Source organism: Excalfactoria chinensis, chromosome 1 (assembly GCF_039878825.1).
Source record: "Excalfactoria chinensis isolate bCotChi1 chromosome 1, bCotChi1.hap2, whole genome shotgun sequence".
In the NCBI taxonomy this organism is placed as follows: domain Eukaryota; kingdom Metazoa; phylum Chordata; class Aves; order Galliformes; family Phasianidae; genus Excalfactoria; species Excalfactoria chinensis.
The window spans coordinates 157,929,309-157,957,223 of record NC_092825.1 but is presented as its reverse complement, the minus strand read 5'-3'; the positions used below and the strand labels follow the sequence as shown (position 1 = coordinate 157,957,223).

The window sequence follows — 27,915 nt, the reverse complement described above, 5'->3', positions numbered from 1 at the left end:
CTCCCCCCTCCGCGGCTGAGGAGGCGCCTGAGCGCGGCGGCATCCTCCCTTGTCTCATCGCGGGGAGGAGGAGCCGCCGCCTGCGGGGAAGGTAAGCGACGGAGCTACGTGCACTGCACCGCCTCCCCCTTCCCCGGGCGGCGGGTAGAGCGGCTCCGCTGAGGAGAACGGAGGCGCAGCGTTGCGGCCGAGCAGCGTTCAGAACCGCTACTGGGGCTTTAGCGGACGGTGCCGGCCGCCCCGCGGCGGGGGAGGGGACGGAAGGGGAGGGCGCTGCGCGCCTGCGCTTCCCGCTTTGCGCCCGCTGCTGTTGGCTGCGGCCATGGGGCGGGGCGGGGGGCGGCTTGGCGGGAGCTGCGGTGTGAGGGGGGGGCGGTTGTGGGGTCCTGTCAGCAGCCGGCTGTGGGAGACTGGGAGGGTCTGATCAGTGGGGTTGTGCCGCGGTCCCTCGCTTTGTGTTTTCAGTCGGTATAAATGTCTCAGACAGGAGATGTACGCGTATTGCCGCGGGTTGCGTGTGGCTGGTATTGGAGAGCTCTGTCCTCAGAGTGAATCACAGAATCGTGTGAGTTGGGAGGGACCCATAAGGGCCATCTGGTCCAATTCCTCTGCAGCAAACAGGGACGCCTACAGTTCGATCAGATGCTCAGAGCCCCGTCCAGGCTGACCTCGGGTGTCTCCAGGGATGGGGCATCCCACCACCTCTCTGGGCAACCTGTGGCACTGCCTCACCACCCGTACTGTAAAAAACTTAATTATATCCAATCTAAATCTCCGCTCTTTTAGTGCGATGCCATTTCCCTTTGGCCTATTACAACAGACCCTGTCTGTCTCCTTCCCTCTTCCAGCCCCCCTTTAGATAGAGAAAGGCCGCTCAGTTCATCTCAGAGCCTTCTTTTCTCCATGTTCAGCAGCCCCAGCTCTCTCAGTTTGTCCATGCAGGAGATGTGTTCCATTCCTGGGATCACTTCTGTGGCCCTCATGGACACACTCCAACAGCTCCATGTCCCTCCTGTGATGAGGACTCCACATCTGCACGCAGTACCTCAGGTGAGGTCTCACATTGCAGAGCAGAGGGGCAGGATCACCTCCCTTACCCTGCTGGCCTCACTGCTTTGGATGCAGCCCAGGATAACAGTTGGCTTTCTGGGCTGTGAGGGCGCATTGCTGTCCCGTGAAGCAGTATGAAGTTTGCAGTATGTTAGACAAGCTTAGCTCAGTGTTTGATCACAGTCTTAGAGCAGAAAAAGAATGCGTGTGATGCATGTGAGTTAGGAGAGCTAATGCTGTCCAGGCATTGGAAATAAATGTGACAATGTGAAATAGATGCACCCACACAATTAACTGTAAAGTAACAGGAGGAGACTGTGTGGATAAGCGAGAATCAACCTTATTTAGCTTTGATGAAAAACATTATAAGAGCTTTTGGTGGTTTCTGCTGTAGTCTAGGAGAGCTGGATTTGGATAAGGATAGTGCTTACTGTGTGATGCCATCAGGAATTACATGACTAGGAGGACCTTTCTTGGACATCCAAGGAAGTGGTGAAAGATTACAGCTATAGAAACTGCATTTTTATTTAACAGCTCGAGGAGAATATGAAGTCAAAGATCCTCATAAGCTAGACTGATCTATGGATCAGAATTTGGCTGGGTCAGGTAACTGCTGTCTAATAACAATTCAGGTAGGTTAGATCCTTGTAGAGGAGGCATAACAACATAAGAAGTTCATTTGTTTGTTGTTTTTCTATAAATGCAAGACGGAATTTATGGTTACATAGTAAAAGAAAGAGCCTTTCCTGACATGCTGTTCCTATGGCATTGATCTATATCCAGTCAGGTTCCCCCTTGCAGGTGCAATACTACTTAAAATCTCGAGCTTATACACTGTTTATCCTGATAAACTTGGTGAGCTGTTAGCATTTCTTACATTCTTAAACCTTAAATGTTTTCTGTGCTATGATTTCTTAAGTTTATAAAAATACAATAACCATCTGTTCCTTTCACATTTATTGCATTGCTTTGAGTTCATTGGCTGTGCTACTTAATTCACATCTTCAATAAAGATCTTTCAGAACCAAATAATCAGACTACACTTTTTCCCCTAAAGCTAGTTCTTTGAACTCCCATGTTGGAAGGTCAGAATGAAGAATCAATATGTGTCAATTATACTGAATCAATTGTAGAGTAAGTTAAATTTTATGCAGTGTTTTAAATGGACAGGAGCTAATAACTCCAGCAGTTGTTCTTAAAAAAGAAATTCTTCACATCTCAGCTTAGAAATACATACAGGATTAATAGTCTTTTACCAAGAAGCTTCTCTAAGAAAATGTTTGATTATTTTAATATCTTCAAGATCTGGAGATAATACTCTTCTTTACTGCAGAATTACGTACGTGGAAGTGACCCTGACATCCTTACACTGGTGTTGAGCACTGAATGTACTCTATGCATTCACTTTGCAAAATCAGTATCTTAGCAAATATCATTATCTGATCTTATCAGGGTAGCTGGAGGGTTTGTAGCATGAGAGAAAAAAGAACTTGAGAATAGTTTCTTCTGCTTTAAACATTTTTTTCTCTGGTAAATAAGGATGCGTTTTTTTTTCCAGTCAGTTCCACTCTTGTTGCTCACTGCTAAACAATACACCATTCTACATCTGACAGCAGTTCTAAGGGGAAAAAGAGTAATTAGAACAAGTGATCCTCCCCATCTGCAGTGGTCAGGCCACGTCTGGAATACTGTGTGCAGTTCTGGGCTCCTCAGTTCAAGATAGATAGACAGGGGTCTTCTAGAGAGAGTCCAGCAGAGGACTACAAAGATATTAAGGGCCTTGAGCATCCCCCTTATGAGAACAGGCTGAGAAACCTGGGACTATTCAGCCTAGAGAAAGGAGATGGGATCTGATCAGTGCTTATAAATATCTAAAGGACAGGAGTCAAGTGGATGGGGCCAGGCTCTTTTTAGCGGTGCCCGGCTGAAAAGGGGTTAACGAGCAGTAACTATAACATAGTTCCATACAACCACAAGGGAAAAATTCTTTACTTTTAAGGTGACAGCACACTGGAACAACCTTCCCAGAGAGGCTGTCGAGTCACCTTCTGTGTAGGTAATCAAAGTCCACCTGAATGCTTTCCTGCACAACCTGCTGTAGGGATCCTGCGTTGGCAGGTGATTGGACTAGATGATCTCCAGAGGTCCCTTCCCCAATCTCTGCTCTGCGATTCTGTGATTCTGTGGTTCTGTGATTGCCATTCTGTCCTTTCCTGTGAGACGACTTGGGCAGTTTAGCATAATTTCATGACTGCTCCTGTATGTGGCTGCTGAGAAATCAAGGTTAGGTCCCTGTCCTAAAGATGTCAATGCAAGTACTTTTTTGCCTGTGGCTTTTTCCTCCTGCTCTTCCCAAAGTCTGTGGTTAGAGTTACTGGGACAAGATACTCCATACAGACTTTTGGTTCAGCAGATGAGTTTCCTAAGTGCTCAAATTAAGTGGGAGGAAATACTTAAGTGGAGTTCTGGAATAAAAACACCTGTTGGCTTGCCAAGTTCTTAGAGAGAAAATCTGCAGGAATGTTTACGTTTGAATGCGTCGGTGAACCTGTATAAACATTGAGAATTAAGCGATCCAGTTAGACTCTTAATAGCTGGCTAATAGAACCAGCATGTATGTTCCTTAACTCAATCTTATCTATACCACCAAGGCATACGTAGCTTGTGCCAAGACCATGTTTGGAGCAGATGCAGAGACAGGAAAAGTCTTGACACAGACTACCAGAGTATGCTGTCCAGATATTTAAACTGTACTTGGATTCCAGATAAGAGATTTGTGAAGTTTAATATAAATACTTCTGTACTGAAACACTGTGCACTTCCACCAAAAAAAAATGATGTTTTTTCTTTTAGATCGCCACGTTAGATTTTTGGGGGAAAAAGCAGCTAGTGAATATAAAGTTTTAATACATGAGAAATATATGTTGCTTACCTATTTACTTTCAAAAGTAAGTATTGCTCTTGTTTTGTGTTGTTTTTCTTTAAAGTAATGGGTGATTATTTTAAAGTAAGGATTCTGAGAGATTCTATGGGTATTTTAAAATGCTGTGGATATACAGGCTTAATAACTTGTCTGTGATAGATTGGACTTTTTCTTCTGTATCTGAAGTACTCAAATGCACACAGGTTCTATTCTGTAATCATTTGATGAAAGTACTGCTTTTCTTTTCTTCACTTTATATGCAGTGGTGATTTTTCTGGAGTAAGTGAAGTGTGAATAATCAGTAGGTCCACAAAGAAGAACGTTTCTTAGGTAGGCTTCATGACGTAATATTTTTTCTTTCTTTGCTTTCAGGATCCTGAGGTCTATGTGTACTTTTAAATCAGTTACAGGCTTTTACAAGGAACACTTTTGCAGAGGCAGAAGTGTGTATCAGAACAAATGTACTTGAATAGCAGCATAACTAGATGTTCTCTGAGGCATCCCACGTACCACTGTAGGGCTGATTGGGAATAAGATGTCTACGTATGCAAAATATCTCGAAGAATGGAACTGCAGAGTAATTTTCTCAGTTATATTTAAATTAAGCAGCTTTTGAGGACACGTAAGCCATCTGTGTTCTTGCAGAGTTAACTCAAAATTCTCAATATGTTCTGGAACTCTGAAAAAGTAGCGGGCCGGAGAACCTTTCATTCAGTATCTGCAACGGTCCATCCTAAGGTATCTTAGTTTATACTAATGAATAAGCTGCTTTGAAAGTCAAACGATGTGCTTTTGTCTGAACAGAAGCCACTGAAATGAAATATCGGAACTTGAAGAATAATGGCTATCAGTTGTGCATCAAATGGCTTGCAGGTGAAACGCGGAAATACAGAGCTGTGTGCTTGCTTAAATTAGAACATCAGAAGTTTTATACAACTTCTTTGAAGTGTGGTAGTCCTATGAAGAGCAGCCGAGTGACGTGATAGCCACGTGTTCACTGGGTGTCATTCTGCCTGCTGTCAGCATTTTACAGATGATTGGCTTTCTGTGGGAGGTAAACACATCGTTAGAATTGGCTGAATCAATGTACCTCCATGAGAATGGTGTGTACTGCCTTCTCATTTGTCAAGTGAAACAGGCTTGCACTGCTTAAGAGCTTCGTGCTCATTTGTACATTTTTACTAAAAACGGATTAGCACAGCTTTGTGTTAGGAATAGTTTGAGGACAGCAGGGTTAGCCATTCTTGTCAGGGAAAAGACATCCAGCCTGAAGATTTGTCTCCTTTGGTGATGCATGTCATGGAAGCCATGCAGGTCACTTACAGAGCTGGCAGCAGCTTCAGAAACAGAATGAATATTCTAACAATTCTCAGTCAATCTGAAAATGGTCAAATGTTTATGGTGTTGTTTTTTTTTTCATACACTGCAATTCAGAATTAAGATGGAATAAAAACATTTAAAGGGTTATGCCAGTACTGGGAAGTTGTATCCATTTGCTTTTTCTTCGCTGAAAGAAGAATTGGCAAATTACATCAGCAAGGTTTTTAATTCACTTTTACTACAATAAAAACACATCGGAATGTTGTGTTTATTGAAACTTTTTTCAATCAGTGCTTAATTATGCTACTTGGTTAAAAAAAGTTTTCTCTGAGTATTAATATTTTGGTAAGAATATAAAAAATTGAGTCACCAAGCATTGTGCAGTTGAAACTAAGAACAAAATTACCCGAGCTTCATGATTTTTGTTTTCTCACCCAAACAAGTAGTTTGGTCTTAATGTGAAATGTGTGTAGTTCTATGAAGCGTTGTTGCAGCAAAACGATACGGCGATTTTAACCACAATTCTCTCTCTTCAGAGGGGCACCAGCACAAATCCATATGGAAGATGAACCTCCTCCTTCTCAAGGAGTCAGTGTCAAGGTCAGAGAGTGGCTTCGTGTTAAGAGAATTCCATGCATCTCAACTCAAGAGAAAGAAGCATGGTTTTATTATTAGCTTAGCACATGCCAGTAGCTTTCAAGATAAACAGAAAACCAAAACTGTAGGTAGAAAAATGATACTTGCAGAAGAAATGTTACTCACGTGATCCACGAGCTATTAGAATGTCAATACATTCATTTTAATCAGTTTGAATCTGTTCTTTGGTTTATAAGATTGGTTTAATTTAGTATTAAGTTTCCAAGTTGTGTTCTTCAGCTTAGTGTTTCAACAACACAAACTTGTAATAATTATTTTTTAGAGCCTAATTTGGTGAAAAGTCTTCAAATTTTGGTCTTCTTCTTTGTACGCTGCCTGCAGAACTTAGTGAAACACGCCATTTAGATTCTGAGCTTCATGATAATGCGTTGGTAAGGTTATCTGTATGACAAGACTGAATAACCAGCTTTTAGACAGGTTATTAAATTAAGGAGGACATGGGGAAGTAGATTTTTGTGATCAAAACCACAGCTTTTCCTTATGGAACATGACCAATCCTCCGTCTCCTTCCTTAGAAGTGTATTTGTTCAAAGATTTAAATTCACGGTTAATTTAAAGATTTACTTATTTAGTTTGAAATATTCCTATCTATGCTTCTGTGTGCATTTTTTCATAATAAGTGGCATTAGTCAAAAAAGTGATATCCTTACAACTAACACAGGTGACTGTAAATTAGAATTTATTCACAGCTTTGCTTCAGTCACAGATTTTATACATCTTTATATATATATTTTTATATGTATATTTTCTGTGACAGTGTATTTTGAAAGTCTGATACTTTTGAAACAGACATTTTTAGAAGTAAAGGATAAAGGTACATTGAGTTTTGTCAACTTTCTGTTTTTAATGCATGAAAATGAATGTGTCTTTTTCAAAGAGAAGTACGTTCTTGGGCAGATTTTTCATGGTTTTATTTGAGCACACTGTTTTCAGATTTTGGTTGTATACTTTACACCTTAATATTAGAATCCTGTATTTTGAATCCTCTAACCTAGTAGTCACACTGTATAAATACAGTGAAAACGCTACCACAGCATTTAACTTCTTACGCTGTAGTGGTCTTCATGTACATACATCCCTTCTTTCTGGATCATGATATAATTTGTTTACTATAATGGTTTTGCTGCGTGTATTGTTCTAGAAATAAAGTACTGTTTTGTGGTTGAGAATGCAGATAGTGGTGTTTCCCTGAATTTATCCTTTTTAATTGTGCAAAGGTGTATTTCTCTCTATGTAGCCGTTTGATATAATTTGTCTGTAACATCAGGTCTTGGAGGCAACATTATTGTCGGCCCTGAAGATGCTGGATGTTGGGAAATGGCCAATTTTTTCCCTTTGTTCACAAGAAGAGCTCAAGTTAATTCGTCAAGCCTGTGTATTTGGCAGTGCTGGTAATGAAGTGCTGTATGTAACTGAAAATGATGAGGTAATTGTCCAAGAGTGTGTGTGAACATGATGTATTTTGTAATTTAAGTGTCAAGGTTTTGTGAAAGCTGGTACTGTTGCACATCTAGGAAAAGCTGCATATTGAACACCTGAACCTTTTCATTAAAACTAAGACATTTGCAATTAAAATTACTGGCTTCCTACCATGATCAGGGAATAAAGAGAAGATGGAGGTAGATATTTCATGGAGATGCATGGACCCAGGTTGGAACATGGGAAATTCTAGTGCAGTATTAGAATATTTTTATTACCATGACAGTGGTTACATTGTGGAGGTCTTGATGACCATGGTGGTCAAGGCTCAAAAGGGCATGGCCTTGAGTGAACCGATGTTTGTAGACCTTTGTTGAGGAAGGGACTAGTTGGACTCATTGGCCTCTGGAGGTCTGTTCCCACCTAAGTTATGATTGTTTGATTCTTTTATAACAGGTTTTTGTGCTTGGCGTGAACTGCAGCGGGTGTTTAGGAACAGGAGACGCCCAAAGCACAATTGAGCCAAAGAGAGTAGATGCTCTGTGTGGCAAAAAGATAGCCTGTCTGAGTTATGGAAGTGGCCCTCATGTTGTTCTTGCTACAGAAGGTAAAGTATGATGCAAATACTACTTTTTCAGATTCGTTCACTTTAATTAGTCCACAGTTTCTACGTGGACCTGTTTCACATACACATCTTTTGAAATTCATAGTCCCATGTTATTTGCTTTTGTCAGGGTAAAGTCAGTAGAGGAAACCTGTTACTGTAATTAATTTTAGTCTTGATTTTACTACCGTGTTTTTCAAAATACAGGACACAAAAAATATGTTTATGTAATATGTAGCAGCATTATGTAATTGTCTTTCTTACAAGCATCTTTACTTATATTGCAATAGGATGAAAACTGTATTATTTGAACTTTAAAAAATGGGAAACGCAGGGACAAGGCTTATAGAGAAATTCTGATGCATTCTCAGTAACCAAAAGATGAACTGAAACAGAGACTCCTGACTATCATTTCATGTTTTTCCCTTCTGTTATACTCTGTCTCCTTTCTTTCGGCTTTCTGATTTCTTTTATGAAGACTATGTGGATATTGCGGATGCTATCACTTTGGATTTGTCTTAAACACTACGTGAAGACTGTAGTAGTATATCCCTGGGATTAAGAGCCAAAAAGGACATATATATGCTTAAACTATCTACAACTGAATTTGACTTCTCAGTTTGTAATTTCATGTTGCGTAGTCATTGGAAAAGCAGATTTTCAAATGTCTTTTTGTGTTTTTATTGCAGAAGGAGAAGTGTACACGTGGGGTCACAATGCTTACAGTCAGTTGGGCAACGGTACAACAAATCATGGTTTGGTTCCCTGTCAAGTCTCTACTAACTTGGTGAACAAGAAAGTTATTGAAGTTGCTTGTGGCTCTCACCATTCTATGGTGTTAACGTCTGATGGGGAGGTGAGAAAAGCTAGAGTAAATCTTTTTTCTGCTAATGAAGTGTATTAGTCTACCTTCTTTCTGTCCTCAGAGTGATGTTGCAACAAAAATGTTAAAGAAAAATGGAAGTTTATCTACTTTGAAGTATATGCAGAACATTGATTTTCGTGTCACTTCTGCTTATAAAAAGAAATTACCATTTCTTCCTATGCAATACCCTACTTGTAGATACTTAATATCAGTAAAGCTGATGTCAGGTTAAATCATGACATATAAGAAGTTTTACCCACTGGAGGAAAAGTCATTTACTTGTCATTTACTTTGAGATGTTATTTGAATCCAGTTAGCCATTCAGCATGCTTTGGATTCTGGAAAACTTAACAATGAAATCTTCCAGTATGGGTGCAACTGTTGTGCTGCCTCTTCCCTTTGGTAGGAGAAACATTAAAGAGTGAGATATATAAATTCTGGGAGTTGCACATTTTTGTTAGAAATGGTTAAATTATAAACTTATGTAGCTTCCCTGATCTGTAAAAGGACACATGAACTGGATATGTTTTTATTATACACTTAACACATCTTTCTCTCTTGAATATGTGCTTAGAGATGTCTGTTACACCTTTCACTTATGAGAATTCATTTACAACAGGTGTACACATGGGGTTATAATAACTCAGGCCAGGTTGGTTCTGGTTCAACTGCTAATCAACCAATTCCTCGAAGAGTTACCAGCTGCCTGCAAAATAAAGTAGTAGTTAACATAGCCTGTGGACAGATGTGCTCTATGGCTGTGGTGGAAAACGGAGAGGTAAGAAATGTTAAGTGAATTTTCTGACTAAACTTTATTGTATGTATCACAGCACTGGGGTCATTTGAAGCCTCTCTGTGATTTGCTGCCACGGAGAAAGGAAGTGTTTATTTTCAGAGTCCCTCTGACTTGCTTGCTTATACTGGTTGTAAAAATCTTTGTCATGAATTGGCTTGCATATCCTCACAGTGTGCTTAAGCACGTCTTCCTACCCATAATGCTTTTACCATCTTCTTTAGAACGAAGTGACACAGAGAAATTTTGCCCGATGAGATTACTCAAAATCAACCAGTTATTACTTTGTATCAGCTACTGATGTTGGCTTTTACCTGAGGAAATTCAGTGATCAGGTTTAGAATTGACTTGAAAATACAGTTCTGTAAGGGAAAATAAAATAAAATAAAATAGTGTTCTAAAGGTCAGGAGATTTTTATAAATTTGGGGATTAAATCATGAAAGCTATACGCGTGTATTTAATATTTCATATTAGTTTCATTTTCTCATCTATGAGAAGGTAACTTTTTATCACTGATCTATTAATTTTCCTGTTGGCATTATGTTCTTGCAGAAATGAAGGTGCTGACTAATGTTATGGCACTGCTGTCTTTAGCAGTTATGGAAAAATTAATTATTTGGTCTATACTAGAATCTTATCAATCAAGAATATGAGAATAATCAGTGAACTCTATCTTAATTCTCAGTCTTTGTATAGACAAATCTAATATGAAGACAAAAACAACCAAGCCAGCAGAAAATGAATTCGATAGCATATGTTTGTTCCACTGCAGTACGCATCAAACCCCTGTCATACTTTATATCTTCGTATCTGTGAGGATATGAAAGGGATATAGTTTTCCTTTTGCTTTAGTTCACTTGAGCTGAAGATTTTGGGCAGCCTAAACGCTCTCTATATTCATCACTCCAAGCATTTTAGATTAGACCTAGGAAGCTGTTGACTGTTTGCATTCGGGCAGTGGAATAGACGTCACTGAAATGATCTGCTCTCGGTAATTTCCCCTTTTCAGCATAAAACCGAACAGTCTACTCAAACTGTGGCATATAGGTTCCAGTTTATACTTGGTTTAATATGTCTTCTTCTGTGCTAGAGGATTTTAGAATGAGAAACTAACTCTTTGGAAAAGGGAAGTATTCCTGCTGAATGCGCTCTGTGCTGGGGAAAAGCCCTATGAATCACTTGTTTTTCACTGTTATAACTTCTGAAGAACAAGGTGAAGGGGAAGGATTAGAATTTTGATGATCGTACACTTAGAAGTATCTACATATGAAGTGCAGATCCTAAGTTCCCAGGTGTGGGAAGCTGAAATATTGAAGGAAATTATTGTTGGAAGGATGCAGTAGTTATATTGTATTCAGAAGAACTACAAACAGACGGCTAAAATCCTTGTCTTTGTCTTGCAGGTCTATGTCTGGGGTTACAATGGTAATGGCCAGCTGGGGCTGGGCAGCAGCGGCAATCAGCCAACACCATGCCGAATAGCAGCCTTGCAAGGCATTCGTGTACAGCGGGTATGTGTGCAATGCCCTTCTCAAACCTTTTAGAAACAACAGAAAATGAGCTAAGGAATATTCATAGAATCATCACAGAGTCATAGAATGGCTTGAGTTGGAAGAGACCCCCAAGGATCATCAAGTTCCAGCCTCCCTGCCACAGCGAGGGCCACCAGCCTCCAGATCTGGTGCTAAACCGTATTTTTTATGTGAAGGAAGTTGTTCTTTATCTCTTTGTTTAAAAATACCATTTATCAGAGTAAAAGTGTGTATCTTAGAATGGGCTGCTGAGAAACTGTGACCCTACGGAGGTCAGTAGGAATTTTGCCATTAATTTCAGTGAGGTGAAGAATTTACTCAAGGAGGAGCGGGCGAGTAGGAACGTTTGGTCATTTCTTTTTGTCTTCTTGTGAAATCCATTTTTTTTCCCTTCATTTTAATAAGTCTTCTTGGGCTACCCCATTCTTCTTTAGAGCCCATCTTTTTTTATTATTATTATTATTATTATTTTTGAGAAAATGCCACAATTTAGCTTTTTGTCCTTCTGGAAGACTTAATGCCACTTTTAGAACTGAACTACAGAGGCTAGTGGGTGTTTGAGCTCAGAACAAATCATCTGTAGGTGCTTTTGGTCAATGGCTGGTATGATTCCATAGTAGGTCTTGAGCTTGGGTAGTTTTTACACTGTACCAAAGGACTGAGCTTCCCATCAGTGTGACTAGCAAACCGGTAGCTTCATTTCACCAGTTAGAAATACTTCAAGTAAATGCAGAATGGATATTGAAAGTTTTAATCTGATTTATCCAAAACAGAGGACTCCATCTTATCTATCATATCTCATTATTCATGGATGTCAGTGAACTGCTTGTGCTTACAGTATATCTGCTTTGCAGACTGTATTATTTTTCACGAGCCAGTTTTGAAGAAGGCAAATTGGTTTTCGATGGAGTTTTGTCTCTCCCCTCTCACAGAATCACAGAATCACAGAATTTTTCAGGTTGGAAAAAACCTAGAAGATCATCTAGTCAAACCATTACCAATTCTTCCCAGCTAAACCATATTCCTCAACGCAACATCCAAACGTTTCTTGAACACTCCCATGGTCGGTGACTCTACCACCTCCCTGGGCAGTGAATGGCTCTTTATTTTCTGTGAGCACTGGTGGTCCTCAGGCCCACATGCTGAGAGTTTCCTTCCAGTGATATAAATTATCTCCACAGAGGGTCCAATTAGCACCAGAGCTGGCACAGGGAGCTGCTTTTGTGTAGTCAGCAGTCAGGGAGACCTCACATATCTTTCCAGTGGTAAGCTGTTCAGGTTGGAGCAATTGCCCATAGGGCAGGGTCAGGGTAAGAGTTGGCCTGTCTTTTTTCAGCATACTGTCTGTTTGCCCTGTAACTTCCCTTCTTTCTCAGTTCCTAGCTGTTCTTTTTTGTACTCTTGAGATTATATGATTTATTTTTCCTCGGTGACTTTTTCCTTTGCTTTACGTTTTAATAATCATACCTCTGTTTGCCAATTTTATCAACTGCCTTTATAATGTCTTTGAATTAGTAATATTAATGTATAATGTAATGTATGTCTGACTGTATTAAATTCCTATTACATAAAAATTAGATTTTTCTGTTTCTGTTCTGTTCTTGTTTCTGTTTCTGTTCTGATTCCTTATAGGTTGCCTGTGGCTGTGCACATACATTAGTGCTAACAGATGAAGGTCAGATTTATGCCTGGGGAGCCAATTCATATGGCCAGTTAGGTACCGGGAACAAAAGCAACCAGTCTTACCCTACTGCAGTTACTGTGGATAAGGACAGGTAATACTTATATTCAAGCAGTCAGACATTAGTTGGCATACTTTCATAAGAGCTACAAAAATTATGGCATTTTTAATCTATTTTTTTTGCTAGAAATAGCCTGTCGTTTTTTAACCTATCATTCATGCTAAATGTGAATGGATTGAAAGTCTGTCTGACACACAGAGTCAGTGCATCAAAGTTTGATCTTCACTGAAAGTGAATCCATCCTATAACCGCCCCTGAGAAAGAGAAACTGAATGTTCTGGGCTTTAATGTGCTGTTTTCTGCTTCAGCTCACTCTGTACTTCATAAGTCTTAATTGCAGTTTCTCTTTGGTGGTTTCATTGTTTGAAGTCAACAATAAAAGCTTTATCGCCTCTGAACTGAAATTGTATTTTAATGTGCTATGTTTGACAAGGAATACACGCAAGGAGTGGGCATCTGCAATTTGTGTTATATCTGCTATTAAACACAGCTCATAACCCAGGGGAGAGAGAAAGGGCAGTGTTTCTTCTTGCTATTGCTGGCTGAAAATTAAGCTTAGATCGGACCAGATACTTTACTTCAGTCATTGATGGGTATTGGGGTAATTCTTTCTATGCTAATTCAAAGCCATATATTCATATGGGCTGATGTTTCAGTCTGTTCTGTGCTGCTGAGGTGTTGATTTTGGCCTCCTAATGTGGATAAGAGAAGTGTGATGAGCCTTTAAAGACATCTGTGACTGTTACTGTAGCGAAGAGAGAAGGAGCTCTGCTGTGGCGATGAGACAAGGCCTGATTTTGTACATTGCTATTTCTTTGTGTTTATGCCATTCCTTAAAATTAAACTGATTATTTTTTTTCCCCAGGCACTTTGACTGCAGTTGAAATGTTACAACATTTTAGGAAGGGTTTTAATACCATGTATTGCCTTTCCCTTCTGTTTGCCAGAATACATATTCCTGGTGCTAAAGCCTGTAGGATTTGTACATGCAGCCGTGAACGAGTTGTTTCCCAGCTACATTCCCCAAGCAGCTGGAAGAATGAGCAAACAAGTGGTAGTTCAGACTGCAAAACAGAGGATTGTGCAGTGCTGGATACAGTGGGATTTATGAATCCTAAATCAACTTTAGGATTACCGAGATAGCCTGCTGTAACTACAATGCATTTAGAACCAGCTTTCAGTGCTCTGTTTGGTTGTGTTCTTTTCATTTTCAAAATGGAAGTCTGTTAAATGTAAGCCCTAAGGATCGTATGAGTAACGGCACTTCAGTATTTTAATTAAAAGAAAGCTGTTCAGGTTGTTGGTTTATGGCCATTTCTCAAATACTTCTTCACCACCAGCTTAATGCAACAGCTCACCTCACTGTGCAGGACCACCGAAGGTGAGCAGAGACTTGGAGCTCTTGGGGAGCCAAGGGGTCTGCAGGGCATGTGCTGCAGCATACTGCTCTGCTGCAGCACTGCTTGTCTTGTCCTGCTTGCCTGGCTCCCCAAATGCTTTTTCACCAAGAAACTTTCTGTGTGCACACTGTTTAAAGAAGCACTGACAACTGTTTGAAGTTTGCTACTCAAGATAGGAAAATGTTCTTGCCATCTGAAGCGCATGTATGCTTGTAGATGTGTTTTGCACCAGGGAAATGCAGGAAGTATGAGCTTTTTCACTGTGTTTTGTTCTTATGACAGTGACTTGCTTTTGTTCTTTTTCTGCTTGTAAATCTAGAGTTATAGAGATTGCAGCCTGCCACTCTGCTCACACTTCAGCTGCCAAGACGCAGAGCGGCCAGGTGTACATGTGGGGCCAGTGTCGCGGCCAGTCTGTGGTCCTTCCCCACCTCACTCACTTTGCCTGCACTGACGATGTGTTTGCTTGCTTTGCTACCCCTGCTGTTATGTGGCGTCTTCTCTCAGTAGGTGAGCTTAAATATTTTTGTTTGAACATTAATAAAGTTAATGAACTTAAGCCATAAAACAGATGTGCCTGTGTTTGAAGCTTAAACTTATTTTATTGCAAAAAAAACCCCACATTCTAGGAATTCTAAATTGTGAATTTATAAATGTGTGGAATTATAAAAATTGGTAAACCCTACTGGCACTGAAAAATGATTGTCTTCTTTATTGGTGCAGTTTGCTTCTGTGGGGAATGCCTTGGTTCTTTATGTAATTTGTGTGCATTTTTTGTTGGAATCATGCTCTGAATAGCAAGTTCATAATTAGCTTTTGTGCAACTACTGACTGTCACTGGACAATGGCCATGGAGAAGGTATGTTTGAATTTAGGGAGACATACAGAGACATTAGGAAGAGCGAACCTTTCTTTAATGCCTATGTGTGTCTTTTAAGTAGATTGCAAAGAATGAAGGAGCCTAATTCCCATGTTCAGAGTTGGTCACAGGCACTTAGTGTCTCCTAGCAAATGATCATTACCTGACCTTCTAAAGATGCAAGTTACTGGATCTCAGATACCTGATTATTATTAAGATCATAGAGTCATGGTTTGTTTGTGTTGGAAGGAACTTTAAAGTTCCTTCTCCCTGCCATGGGCAGTGCCAGCCAGCAGCTCAGGCTGCCCAGGGCCCCATCCAACCCAGCTTTGAGTGCCTCCAGGGGTGGGGAACCCACAGCTTCTCTGGGCAGCTCTGCCAGGGCCTCACTGCCCTCTGAAGAATATCTTCCTGATGTCTAATCTAAACATACTCTTTCAGTTTAAAAGCGTTACCCCTTGTCTTTTCACTGCACTCTCTGATAAAGAATCTCTTCCCATTTTCTTGTGGGCCCCATTTTAGTCCTGGGAATGAATGTTCTTTCTTGTGTCTCATATTTGAGCTTATCCTCAGCGCAGTTCTCTTCTTAGTTTCCCTTCCACTTTTCCATGTTTCTCTTCAGTTTAGTTCAGAGTACTGAGAAGTTTTTCAAAGGAAAGCAGAGAATGGTAAGAAGTAAAAACTGCTTCTTCCATATTTCACTCAGCTCAGAAAGACAGCTACAAACAAAAGCACCTGTTTGCTCTGTAGGAAGTACATAACTTCACCTCATTTTATTTGTCTTGCCTTGGACTGTAGAAGTCATGTAGCGTTGTACATGGATGGACATCTCAGTTGTTATTTGACTTTGAAGATTCATAACTAAATCCTGCAGAATCTTTTGAACTATTACAGTAGAGCTTCAACTTTGCATTGGTCGTCAAAGTCACTGCGCTTGCTCAGATAGCAGAGGTCTGAACCCACCTTGTACGGAATAAGACTAACAAAGTGGTTTTACAGTATCGTTATTGGTACATAGATTGGTACATTAAACATATTCCTGAGCTATTTCATTTCCTCTAAATGAAAGTATAGGAGTATCGGAGTGTGTGTGTTGTGTTTTCTAATGCCTGTGGTGGAGGTGTTTCCCTTTTCAAATGAATGCTGGTTTTATTTATAGCCTGCTAGGCGTAGCATTGCCAATCCACAAAATCAGTGTAAACCAATAATACATGCTCTTATCCTAAGAAGGAAATGTTAGCACTCACCATCAATTACCCTTTTTATCCTAGAGCCCGATGACCATCTAACAGTAGCCCAGTCACTGAAGAAGGAATTTGACAACCCTGAAACTGCAGACGTGAAGTTCCTCGTGGATGGAAAATACATCCATGTTCATAAAGTTCTTCTCAAAATTAGGTGAGGCAACTGTATAGTGAAGTCCATTATGCTGAGTCACTACTGCTTAAAATCGTTCCTTTGCACAAACAATCTTTTCCTTCAGGCTTTGGTTTCACCAGCTCTTCTTCACTGTTACCCTGTTTTCTTCGCTTCCTTGCTGCTCAGACATTCCAGACACACTGCTTACTGCCAGCCTATTCAACACTTTCCTCTGTCTGACATCTACCCTCCTTTGTACTACCTAAGCAGCCTTGACCCTCATTGCTATTTACCTTTTCCAGATGAAATAAAGTCTCACTTCTTTCTGTTGCCTTCCTAGATGTTAATCAGTTTCTCCTCCTGTCTCTGCTTGGCTTTCTCCATTGGGATGCTCTGAGACTTTTGTGTTTATTCTTGCCTTTCTTGCCTTCCACAGGACACTTCTGTTGTTCCAGCATCTTCCACAGATGCTCTTCTGATTATCTTTTTTCTTCCTTATCTGTCACGTTCCTTATGCTATTTGTATCTCCTTATCAGCGAATCTGAATTTTAAGCTGGCTTCTCTTTTTGTTTTTAGTGCTTTTTGCAAGTTAACACTGCTTTAAAGTAAGATTTGATATGTTAGTTTTTAGTTGCTGGCACAACTCCTACTAGAATGTTCATGAGATGCTGCTTTAGATCTCTCTTGCCAGCTGTTTTTTTCCCATCTCTATTGCAATTATTTTTCTCTTTTTGTAATTTTCTCTCACAAAATGCTTTATCATCTCATCCTGTGTATCGCTGCTTTTGTTCTCCTATCTCTGATCCTGATTCATGCTTGTGATTTCATGTATATTACTGCATAAATTAAGTGTCTGTGTTAATTCTTGATATATAGAACCATAGAATCATAGAATTACTAAGGTTGGAAAAGACCTTGAAGATCATCAAGTCCAACCGCAGCCTAACCAGTAGCCTATCTCTTAGAAAACAACCACGAAACAACACCACAACAACAAACCTCTGCTAAATCATATCCCTGAGTACCACATCCAAACGGCTCTTAAACACATCCAGGGATGGCGATTCAACCACCTCCCTGAGGAGCCCATTCCAGTACCTAACCACCCTTTCTGTAAAGAAGTTCTTTCTAATATCCAACCTAAACTTGCCCTGGTGCAACTTGAGGCCATTTCCCCTCGTCCTGTCACTTGTCACTAGTGAGAAGAGACCTGCCCCACTCTCACTGTAAGAACCTTTCAGGTACTGGAAGATGGCAATAAGGTCTCCCCTCAGCCTCCTCTTCCTCAGACTAAACAGCCCCAGCTTCCTTAGTCTCTCCTCATAGGGCTGATTCTCCAAGCCCTTCACGAGCCTCGTTGCCCTTCTCTGGACCTGCTCCAGTACCTCCATGTCCTTCTTGTGCTGAGGTGCCCAAAACTGGACACAGTAATATCTATATATATGTGTGTGTGTGTGTATTTTTTTGGTCTTTTCTGCCCTCCTCTTAATCTTTCAATTACTGTCATTACTGTTTTCTTCTGTACTGGTTTCATCACATGTACATTGTCACCCACATTGCTTATTGCCTACCATGTCTGTTTGGATCGCCTTATTTCCTCTCTCCTGGGCTGAGTCACTCCAGGATACTTTGTGAACTGAAGGATGAGGAGCAGTTGGGTTTGATTTATTTATTTTTAAGGGAGCAGTGTGCACCACCTTTCTCTCTGGCTTTTTTACTGTTGTGTGGTACCACTGGGACACCTGCCCCTCCCAAAGGCCTGTTCCACAGCAGGATGAAAGCATGTTCATCACTGCTTAAGAATTTTAGAGTAGAAAGTACTAACAGCAGATGGAAAATACATTTCTGAATTACATAAAAAGCTCTGAAGAAATTGATGTTTATACCAAGAAATCGTATAGCTTGTGTTTATGGTTGTGTGTTTGGTCTGTTGTGACTGTTTCATCAACATCTTACTGCAGCTCTTCTTTCAAGCTTAACTCTTACTGTAACAATTCCTGTTCTTCTTTTGTAGGTGTGAACATTTTCGTTCCATACTGAATAATGATGATGAAATTATAGAAATGAGTGAATTTTCTTATCCTGTTTACCGAGCCTTCCTGGAGTACCTTTATACAGACAGTATTAGGCTCCCTCCTGAAGATGCAATAGGTATTTGTCATAAATAGAAACAACTCTGGGTTTCTGTTTCTGAAAAGTTGAATTTGTGCACTCTGACAGGATGAGGAAAGTAGGGCTGCTCATTTGTATTCTGTTAGCACTTAAATCTTCTAGTTTGGCAGCTGTCAGGAGGAAGGGATGCTGGAGCTTGAAGTGTCCAAGGAGAGTGAGTAGTGGGGATACGGTAAGATCGAAAGTTTATGTCCAGAAAGACCTCTGTTGCTTCTGATCTGAGGAACTGCTTTTTCCTTACAAGGGCACCTATGCCTTTGTTATACTTTCCTGTTTGAGTAACTGCAGCGTTTTTACCATAAACGAAAAAGTAGTTGCTGTGAGTTCCTAATCGATATTTTGAATGAGGTGTAATACAGTGAAGAAGGTGACAGAAGACTTTCATTCTGGTGAAGTGCTCCTTTCTGATTTGTCATCCAAGGACCTTGAAAAAAGGATGTTTTCATGTGGAGGAAGAACAGGACAAGTCTGATTAATTCAGCCTAAAATAATGGGGCAATCGATCTGTTTGAAAAGAAGTGCACATTTTTTGCACCAGGGTTGTTAAAGTGTATGATTTTTTGCAGGTCTCCTAGATTTGGCCACACTGTATAGAGAAAACAGATTGAAAAAGCTTTGCCAGCAAACAATCAAACAAGGCATTTGTGAAGAGAACGCGATCGCTCTTCTTTCTGCTGCTGTCAAATATGAAGCTCAGGTAGGGAGAGCTTTGCTTCAGGCACACAGTTGTTTTCTGGGAAATGAAAGTATTCAATATAAACATAACAAGTTTAACTTACAAGTCATGATTACTTGCAATTGCCCCTTCTGGCTTCCCAGGAATTTGTTTTCCCTCACTTAAACCATAAAATCTCCAGCTACAAGTGTTGTCTTCCTTCCTGTGACTTGCACCTGTGAGTCAGGATTCTTAATCTCCTTCCTGTCTTGTCATGTAGCACAGCATGGCATGCACGTGTCTCACTGACATTTACTTCTCCACCTTCAGATTTTGCCTGTTCACTTCCTCAAGTTCTCCACCCGCTCGTTTTGTCTGCTGCTCCCTTTTACGGGCAGCGGGAGAATTTACCTGGAAAGCCCTTCCCTGTTTACCCTCATGCTTATATCAGCAATCCATTTTCACTGTGTTGCTTAACTAATTACCTGTCATTATCCTCTTCTCCATATGCTGTCCTCTGGCCTGCCCTTGGCCCTGGGGTGTTTCACTAGCACTCGACCTGTTATCAGCAGTGTCACAGGCACTTTTTATTTGTAAACAGTCCAATACATGGAAAGATGTTTTCCTTTCCTCAGCTTCTTAATGCTGCTCTGTAGGAATATCAGTGCGGTGGGTTTGGTTATGCAAGAAATCAACATTAATGTTTTTGACTTGTTGTAACGGGGCAGCCTAGTTAGCTCAGGAGTCCCGATCTTTCTCTTCAAACTTTCTTTCGCTGCATAAGAATGAAACTAAGAGAGCCAAACACGGAAGCTGACCTGTTAGAAGAACCAAAAGGTGAGACAGAGCTTTAAACTAGGTGTGGAAGGGGGAGGAGGTGAAACTGGGGTCACTGCAAAGGAGCCTGTATGTAACATGCCAGTGCTTGTGGGAGGGGGATGTGGTAGTAAGATGTCACAGTCTTGTGTGTTGGTGAAGGAGGAGGACGACACACCTTTTTATAAAGACACATGGGTTGGTGTGAGGTTGGTGGCTGTGGAAATATCTGAGTATGGTCAAGAGGGTATTAGGGCTTCTCCCACTCAAAAGGTGGACCAGCTGAGGTGCATTTACACTAATGCACACAGCTTGGGTAATAAACAGGAGGAGCTGGAGGCCATTGTGTGGTTGGAAAGCTATGATGTAGTCAGAAATGTGATGGAATGACTCACACGGCTGCAGTGCTGTGATGGATGCCTACTGACTTTTCAAAAGAGATAGGCAAGGCAAGGAAGGTGGTGGTGTGGCCCTCAGTGTTAAGAAAAATTGCAGATGTCTGGAAATCACTGATGGTGATGATAGGGTTGAGAGCTTATGGGTCAGAATAAAGTGAAGGCCAATAAGATCGATATTACTGTGGGAGTCTGCTACAGGCCACCCAACCAGGATGAAGAGGTGGATAAAATACTTTATAGAGAGTTGGGTGAGATCTCACAGCCTCTACCCTGTATTCTCATGGGTGACTTCCCAGACATCTGCTGAATTTATGATACAGGAGATAGGGAACAGTCCTGGAAGTTCCTGGAGTGTGTGGGAGACAATAACTTCCTGACACAGCTGGTGAAGGAGCCAACAACGGGAAGCAAAATCCTGGACCTGCTGTTTGTTAACAGAGAAAGTCTGGTGGGGGATGTAAGGGTTGGAGGCCGTCTGGGGCAAAGTGATCAGGAAATGATAGATGTTTTGGTCCTTGTTGAAGTGCAGAGGGGAGTCAGCAGAACTGCTACCTTAGACTTCCGGAGGGTGGACTTTGGTCTCTTTTAGACCATGGTTGAGAGGGTCCCTTGGGAGGTAGTTCTTGAGGGCATGGGAGCCCAGTAAGGCTGGGAATGCTTTAAGAAAGTAATTTTAAAAGTGTAAGAGCTGACCATCCCCAAGTTGCAGAATATGAGCATTTTGCAAATGACACCAAGACCTTGGTGTACTGATGGACAATCGGCTGAATATGAGCCAGCAGTGTGCCCAGGTGGCCAAGAAGGCCGATGGCATCCTGGCTTGTATCAGGAATGGTGTGGTGAGCAGGACTAGGGAAGTCATCCTGCCCCTGTACTCGGCATTGGTGAGGCCTCACCTCGAGTACTGTGTCCAGTTTTGGGCACCTTAGTACAAAAAGGACATGGAGGTACTGGAGCAGGTCCAGAGAAGGGCAGTGAGGCTTGTGAAGAGCTTGGAGAATCAACCCTATGAGGAGAGACTGAGAGAGCTGAGGCTGTTTAGTCTGGGGAAAAGGAGGCTGAGGGGAGACCTTATTGCTCTCTTCCAGTATCTGAAAGGTGCTTACAGCAAGAGCGGGGTTGGTCTCTTCTCACTGGTGGCAGGTGACAGGATGAGGGGAAATGGCCTTGAGTTGTGCCAGGGTAAGTTTAGGTTGGACATTAGGAAACACTTCTTTATAGAAAGGGTTGTTAAACACTGGAATAGGCTCCCCAGGGAGGTGGTTGAGTCATTATCTCTGGATGTGTTTAAAAACTGTTTAGATGTGGTGCTCAGGGACATGATTTAGTGGAGGGCTGTTAATTAGGGTAGTGTGGTCAGGTTGTGGTTGGACTCAATGATCTTTGTGGTCTTTTCCAACCTGAGCAATTCTGTGATTCTATGATTCAAAGCAGCTGATACATATATATATATTTTTGTTATATCCATTTTAATTCTGCTTTTGCTTGGTTGTAAGATGCAGGATGGTGTTTAAAGCAGATGCTTACATAAGATGCATTGATAGACTGTTCCAGGCACAGGAAGCAAGTATGAAAAAGGAACTGAAACAAAAACTGAGATGAAATATTGCAGTATGACAGCAGTGTAATAATGAGGTGTATGTGTGTAGGAGTTGCAGAGAGGAGGCTGGTAGTTTACATTGAGTTTCAGAAAGCATTCAGGAATAACATCTGATAAGTAGACGATAAGAATACCAGCAGCCGGTAGAGTAACGACGCCAGTCTTAACCAAGGTATCAAGGCTAATAATCGGTAACAGAAGGCATGATCAACTGAGACCAAAGAAAAGGAATTGTGGTTCCAGTGTGCTGAGGTGGCAGAAGCCTGGTGTAATCTGTATCTTTAATTAAAGATACGTGTAAGTGTATCCTGAAGTAGTGAAAACATCCCGGCCAAAGTACTAGAGATTACAATGGCAGAGGCGCAGTAAAAGGGATTGGCTGAATGACTATATGTATGCTGTACCCCTCTTCCTTCTATAATACTGTGTTCTATTCTGCATATGCTGTGTAATTTTTAAATACAGGCAACACTTAAACACAGTCATTAACCCATGAATTGGTTCACCTGCTCCTAGAACAGCATGTGCCAACCTCAGGAGTACATCGCTGCTGAGGAGTGCAACAAAGACTTCTTTAGTAACGGGATAGGCTCTGTCTAAGGAATTGGGAAGTACTGTACTACTACTGGGCTGTACTACATTAATATGGTAACAATTGGTTTGAGAGCCATCTGCAATGCATCAGTAAAAGGCTGTCCTGAGGAGGACTGTGAGAGAGGCCTGATCGTTTAGGAAGAGAAATGAGTTTTGTTTGGTCGATTTTGCTGTTATCATGTGTGAGCTGTGCAGGTGAAAGATGGTAACGCTGTGTTTATCCACCATTAGCATAGAAAATCAACTGAAGGCTGGCTTGGCTGCTGTATATATCTGTTAGGATCAAAATGTTTTGTCCTGTCCTCAGAAAACACGCAGATCTGCTGCTACGGATTATTTTTAGGTGTGTTTCTGTGGCAAACTTTGTATTTACAAATTTCATCCCATTATCTGCGATCTAATGAGGCTGATCAAAGAAGGGTTGGTCGCTCGTATGTTGTCTGTTTATTAAATGATGCATTTGGAACAGGAGAATGATGATAATTTTGCTGTCAGTCATCCATGTTCTAAATAAATTCTCTTTCTTTTCAGGACTTGGAAGAGTTTTGTTTCAGATTTTGCATAAACCACTTAACTGTTGTAACACAAACTCAAGGCTTTGCAGAGATGGACCACGATCTCCTGAAAAGCTTCATTAGCAAAGCAAGCAGAGTGGGAGCATTCCGAAATTGAGAGCTGCCCACCGCCAAGCTGAAGAGCGCGGCCTCGTTCCTCCTGGGAATACCTTCTCTTTTGGGGGACTTTGAAGAGAGACTCGGCGTCTGCTGGCTTGGGAAATGCCTTGAAGTCTGCTGACATACTGGTTTGAAAAGATAGATGACTGCAGCATAGGCGTGTAGGGAGAGCCAGCATTCCGAATCCAACAACAAAATCTAACACAGTAACTACCGTTTCCCACTTGAAGTCAAGCAAACTTAAGCTGTCATTACTGTGGCTATTTTGAGTATATTATTTTTATGTAAACAACCTGTAACTGGATTTTATGGATCAGTGACAACCTTGCTGCTAAAACTTTGATGGCACACTTCTATCACCAAACTAAGTTAGTAGGCCATAGTGGGCTGCTTTGTGCCAGCTTATGCAGATTAGAGACAAACTTGGTTTCTGAGCACACGATGCAGTAGTATCAATTCTTTAGGATGAGAGGTTTTCTGAGTGGTAGGAGGTTTTGTCTCACTGTACGTTTATTTGCAGTGTAAATACCAAAACTGTGAAGAGCTTCAGCTGGATACTAGAATATGAAGTTGCTGGCCATTATGGCCACTGTTCTGGATAATTAAGAAACCTCTCCGTTACACCAGACATGTTCCCTGGCATCCCATTGGGACGGCAAACAGGATTTGTCTGGATGTGAGTTATGGCACCGTGTGTTTCAGCACTCAGAAAACCATCTCGTTGCTTGTTAGCAGGAAAAAGAAACCTAAACAAAACCTCAAGGAAAGGGAAGTTCCACTGAGATTTGCTCATTGAATCCTGTCTTACTGCCTGTCCCCCAGTAGGGCATCTTATAAAAGTGGAAGAGAAGATAAGGTGATAAAATGGGTCTTAGAATTAAATCACGAAAGCAGAACTCAGCTACTTCCCACGTGGCGGTAAGGACAGCCTGCTGAGTGTGTTGTTTCAGGTTCTCCTTTGGCAGTGCTGCAGCACCTCTCCAGGTGACCCCACCAGTTGTGTTCCGTGCCTGTGTCAGATGAGAGGAGTTGTCCACTGGCCATCGAGGCGGGTGGGATGGCTGAGGCACAGTAGGTACTTAAATTAATTTCTAACTGATGGACATGAGCTGAGATAAAATCCCACCTTGTGTTACGCATAGGAAGGGTTGCCCTCTTAGAGAAGACGCTTATAGAGCAGTTCCTTGGAATTTTAACAGTAAATTAACTCTGAGGAATGATTTCTCTTCACAGAGCAGGAGGGGCAGCTGTAAATGCCCACTGTGATATTGTACAAAACTGGGTGGCCAGGTTCAGCGTGCTGGTCTATGTCATGCCACCTTCATTCAGACTCATGCCCTGCCAGAGTCCTCTGATGACTTATTCCAAGCCTCAGATGTGGTTTCTAAGAACCTAATTCCCTTATATGATCTCAGCCTCATTTCCTCCTTTCTGCAGTGGAAATTACTGTCCTTGGTCGTATCAGAGAATTATTAAGTCGTATTCCTTGAGAAGGAGGAAGAAGAGAAACAGGTTCTCAGAGAAGAGGAGCGAGGAGTTGCTCTCCTCACATTGGTCTCTGCAGTGGTGATTGGATGGGTAAGGTGTGCACTAGGAATATATTGTATGGCCTGCTAATGAGCTTATTTTGCCATCCTGTGGTCATACAGCTTCCTCCAGCAGCGCTGAACCATACTTCAGCTGCTGTGTCAGTATTTCGTGTTCAAATAGGACTGGTCATATTGCCATCTCATCAAAACCACAACTTCCCGGAGGGGAAAATGACGTGCTGTGGTAATCCTGTCTTGAAAAGTACTTGCTGCAGGCACACAGATGAGGTTGTTCTCAGGTTAGGCACAAGTTCACTGTGCTGTAGCCCAACACTAATAATATCCAGAGAGCAGATAAAAGGCAACACTGCATGAGCCAAGGCTGGAGAATTCCAACCCATTTGATTGAGCCAGGGACAGCTATGGTGAAGTCTCAGTCCTTTGCACCCTGAGGCCTGAGAACTGCCAGCATCACCTGCCAGCATGGCCTTGGCAGCATGCAGAACCAGGTGACACTGCTGCAGCCCTGCTTTTGGGTAGCAACTTGCATGGGCAGATAGTGCTAGGATGAGGGGAAAACTAAAAGACGTTAGAAGTTAGGAAGTAGTTCTTCACTCAGAGGGCAGTGAGGCCCTGGCACAGCTGCACAGAGAAGCTGTGGGTGCCCCATTCCTGGAGCCACTCAAAGCCAGGTTGGATGGGGCCCTGGGCAGCCTGAGCTGCTGGCTGGCACTGCCCATGGCAAAGGGCTGGAGCTTTAAGATCCCTTCCAAGCTGTTCTGTGACACCGCTGGCTGTAGGCAAGGCTGCAGCTGTGGGTGGGAAGCATGGATGCCTGCCATGAGCCTGGACAAACCAGCAGAGCACATGTAGCACTCAATGAGGTCAGGGGGCAAAAGGGCAGCTGGGTGCCAAGGAGAGGATGGGGGCAGCTGGGCAGCACTGCCTTGTGTAGGAAGGGCAAAAGCTGCCATGCCCAGCCATGGCATTTATGAAACTGAAGTTCAAAAAGTGTTCTCCAAATGTTCCCACTGTCAGAATGTTCAGATTCGGACATTTATTTTACTCAGCATCAGATCAAACCTGTTCCCTGCTCAGGGAAGAGCCTGGCATATCCCTGGGGAGTGCTGCCATGTTCCTTCTATGGCTCACATCCATTCAACAACCTGAGACCCCCCTCCCTTAGATAGAGACCACTGCATTCAACACGGCGTGCTTCTTTGTGAGGCATTTTTTGGCTTGACACAACCAACGGTGCCTTTTTAAAAACACACTTCCTTCCTGTGTATGATTTCCCACCTGCTGTGCGCAGCAAAGCCGGGCTGCAACTTCAGTGTGGCTGACAAAGGCCGTCATCTTGCGAGAAAGCATCTCTGCGCTGAACGAAGGCGATTGCGGGTGTATGATGGCAGCGTTGGCTGTCCCTCAACGCCACACGTACTGTTGGTCCTGGATGTGATGGCATTGTATTCATAGAGGCTGCTGTTTATTTATTTGCTAACTTTCGTTTGCATGCACTTTCCTTGGCACTTAATGGTCAATGTTTAAGAAACATAACCGGTGTAAGTGGTTAAACGCGGATGCGTGTGCGTAGATGTGCTTGAAACCCTCTTGTGGGACATCCTGGAAGAAATTCAGGATGGATTTTGCCACTGTACCGCAGTCTGCAGTGGAGTTACATTGTGGATCTTGTAGGGATCTTTGAAAGAAGGGAAACACAGAGTGGAACTTGCAAGGAAGAGACACGACAAGAAGCTGATCGCCTCAGGGCTGAGTTGCTGAAGAGTCAGTCGTGGTACTGAGTGAGTGAGCTGCTGAGTCACTTCCATAGGCTTTCCTTGGACAACCAAGAGCTCAGCTGCCCCTCAGAGCCGCAACTTGCTGGGTACCCCCTAATGATGCAGCGTGAACATACAAATAGGTTCTGATCTCATTTGTTGATAAACTTGCCTGGATTTAACAGACTATTAATAAAAACACCATCGTATTTAAGAAGTGCGAGGGGCTGGTTGGCGCTTTTGTGTATCTTTTCTTTCATAAAAAGGGAAGAAAGTCTGACATGATTTTAGCTCAAATGGGTGAACTGAATTGGCTCTAAGTTAGTCATGAGGGGGAGAAAAGAAATAGATTCTATTTCTAGGAGAGGTTTTTGTGTTAGAATGAAAGCAGCCGTCCCCAGATAGAGGTGATGTAAGCAGAACGAGGAGTGTGCAAAGCAGGGCTGCCGAGCGTGCCTAAGAAGTGTATTTATTTCCCCCTTTCAAATGAATTCACGCCCTAATAACGACTTCGATCAATAAATTGCCCCAAACCAATAATAGCTTCTGAAGCAAACATGCAGTACAGTCAGCTGATCCCAAAGGGCAGCACCACCATCTTGAGCCGCCCGCGTGGCCAAGCACTGAACTGCCCTTGGCCCCAATGGAGGGTAGCAGCCCCTTCCCAGACCTTCTTCACCGGTGTCCGTTTCTCCGCAGTGATCACAGATGGAGTTTGATCCTTCCCATGAAGGCACACAAAATGCTGTCACGTTTTCCATCCGTCTCTTTTGCTCTGATCTCTTATCCTGGGAAGCGGGCTCAGAATTCTGTGCCGTTCTGAAGCCAGATCTTGCAGTGAGATGCCTACTGGAGAACGCGAAGATTTCAGAACCTGATTAGAGAGCTGCTAATTGCAGGATGGCTGATGACATGTTTTTAGAGGGGGCGGGGACTGGCGAGTTAACGAGTGCTCTTTGTGCTCTGGGCGTTATGTCATGCCTGGCGGTTCCGCAAATAGCACTGCAAGCTCAGCAGAGCCCGGAGGCTCAGGCACCTACGGACTCGTAAAGCACAGGAAGCCTGTGGGGCTGCCTGCCTGCAGCCGGACACCTGGCCCAGAAGGCTGTGGCAGCTCATGCTGCTCTCTGACACACCGAGCTATTTCGAGCTGATGTGAGAACAAAAGAATCCA

At 42.2% G+C, this 27,915-nt stretch overlaps 1 protein-coding gene across 4 annotated transcripts; it reads left to right on the top strand.

Annotated features, from left to right (window-relative positions):
* RCBTB2 (RCC1 and BTB domain containing protein 2) lies at positions 1-26,959 on the top strand. Of its 4 annotated transcripts, XM_072359651.1 has the most exons (15): positions 18-91; positions 3,904-3,998; positions 4,237-4,303; positions 5,830-5,893; positions 7,218-7,376; positions 7,826-7,976; positions 8,663-8,829; positions 9,458-9,616; positions 11,036-11,143; positions 12,797-12,939; positions 14,626-14,816; positions 16,437-16,563; positions 18,540-18,676; positions 19,264-19,394; positions 23,292-26,959. In XM_072359651.1, the coding sequence occupies exons 4-15, from the start codon at positions 5,852-5,854 to the stop codon at positions 23,430-23,432; spliced, it is 1,656 nt and encodes a 551-aa protein (XP_072215752.1). In that variant the 5' UTR covers positions 18-91; positions 3,904-3,998; positions 4,237-4,303; positions 5,830-5,851; the 3' UTR covers positions 23,433-26,959. The 4 variants fall into 4 exon arrangements, with proteins under 4 accessions (XP_072215743.1, XP_072215762.1, XP_072215771.1 ...); XM_072359642.1 differs by lacking the exon at positions 4,237-4,303 and having other exon boundaries at positions 1-91; XM_072359670.1 differs by lacking the exon at positions 3,904-3,998 and having other exon boundaries at positions 16-91.
* The last annotated feature ends 956 nt before the right edge of the window (positions 26,960-27,915 follow it).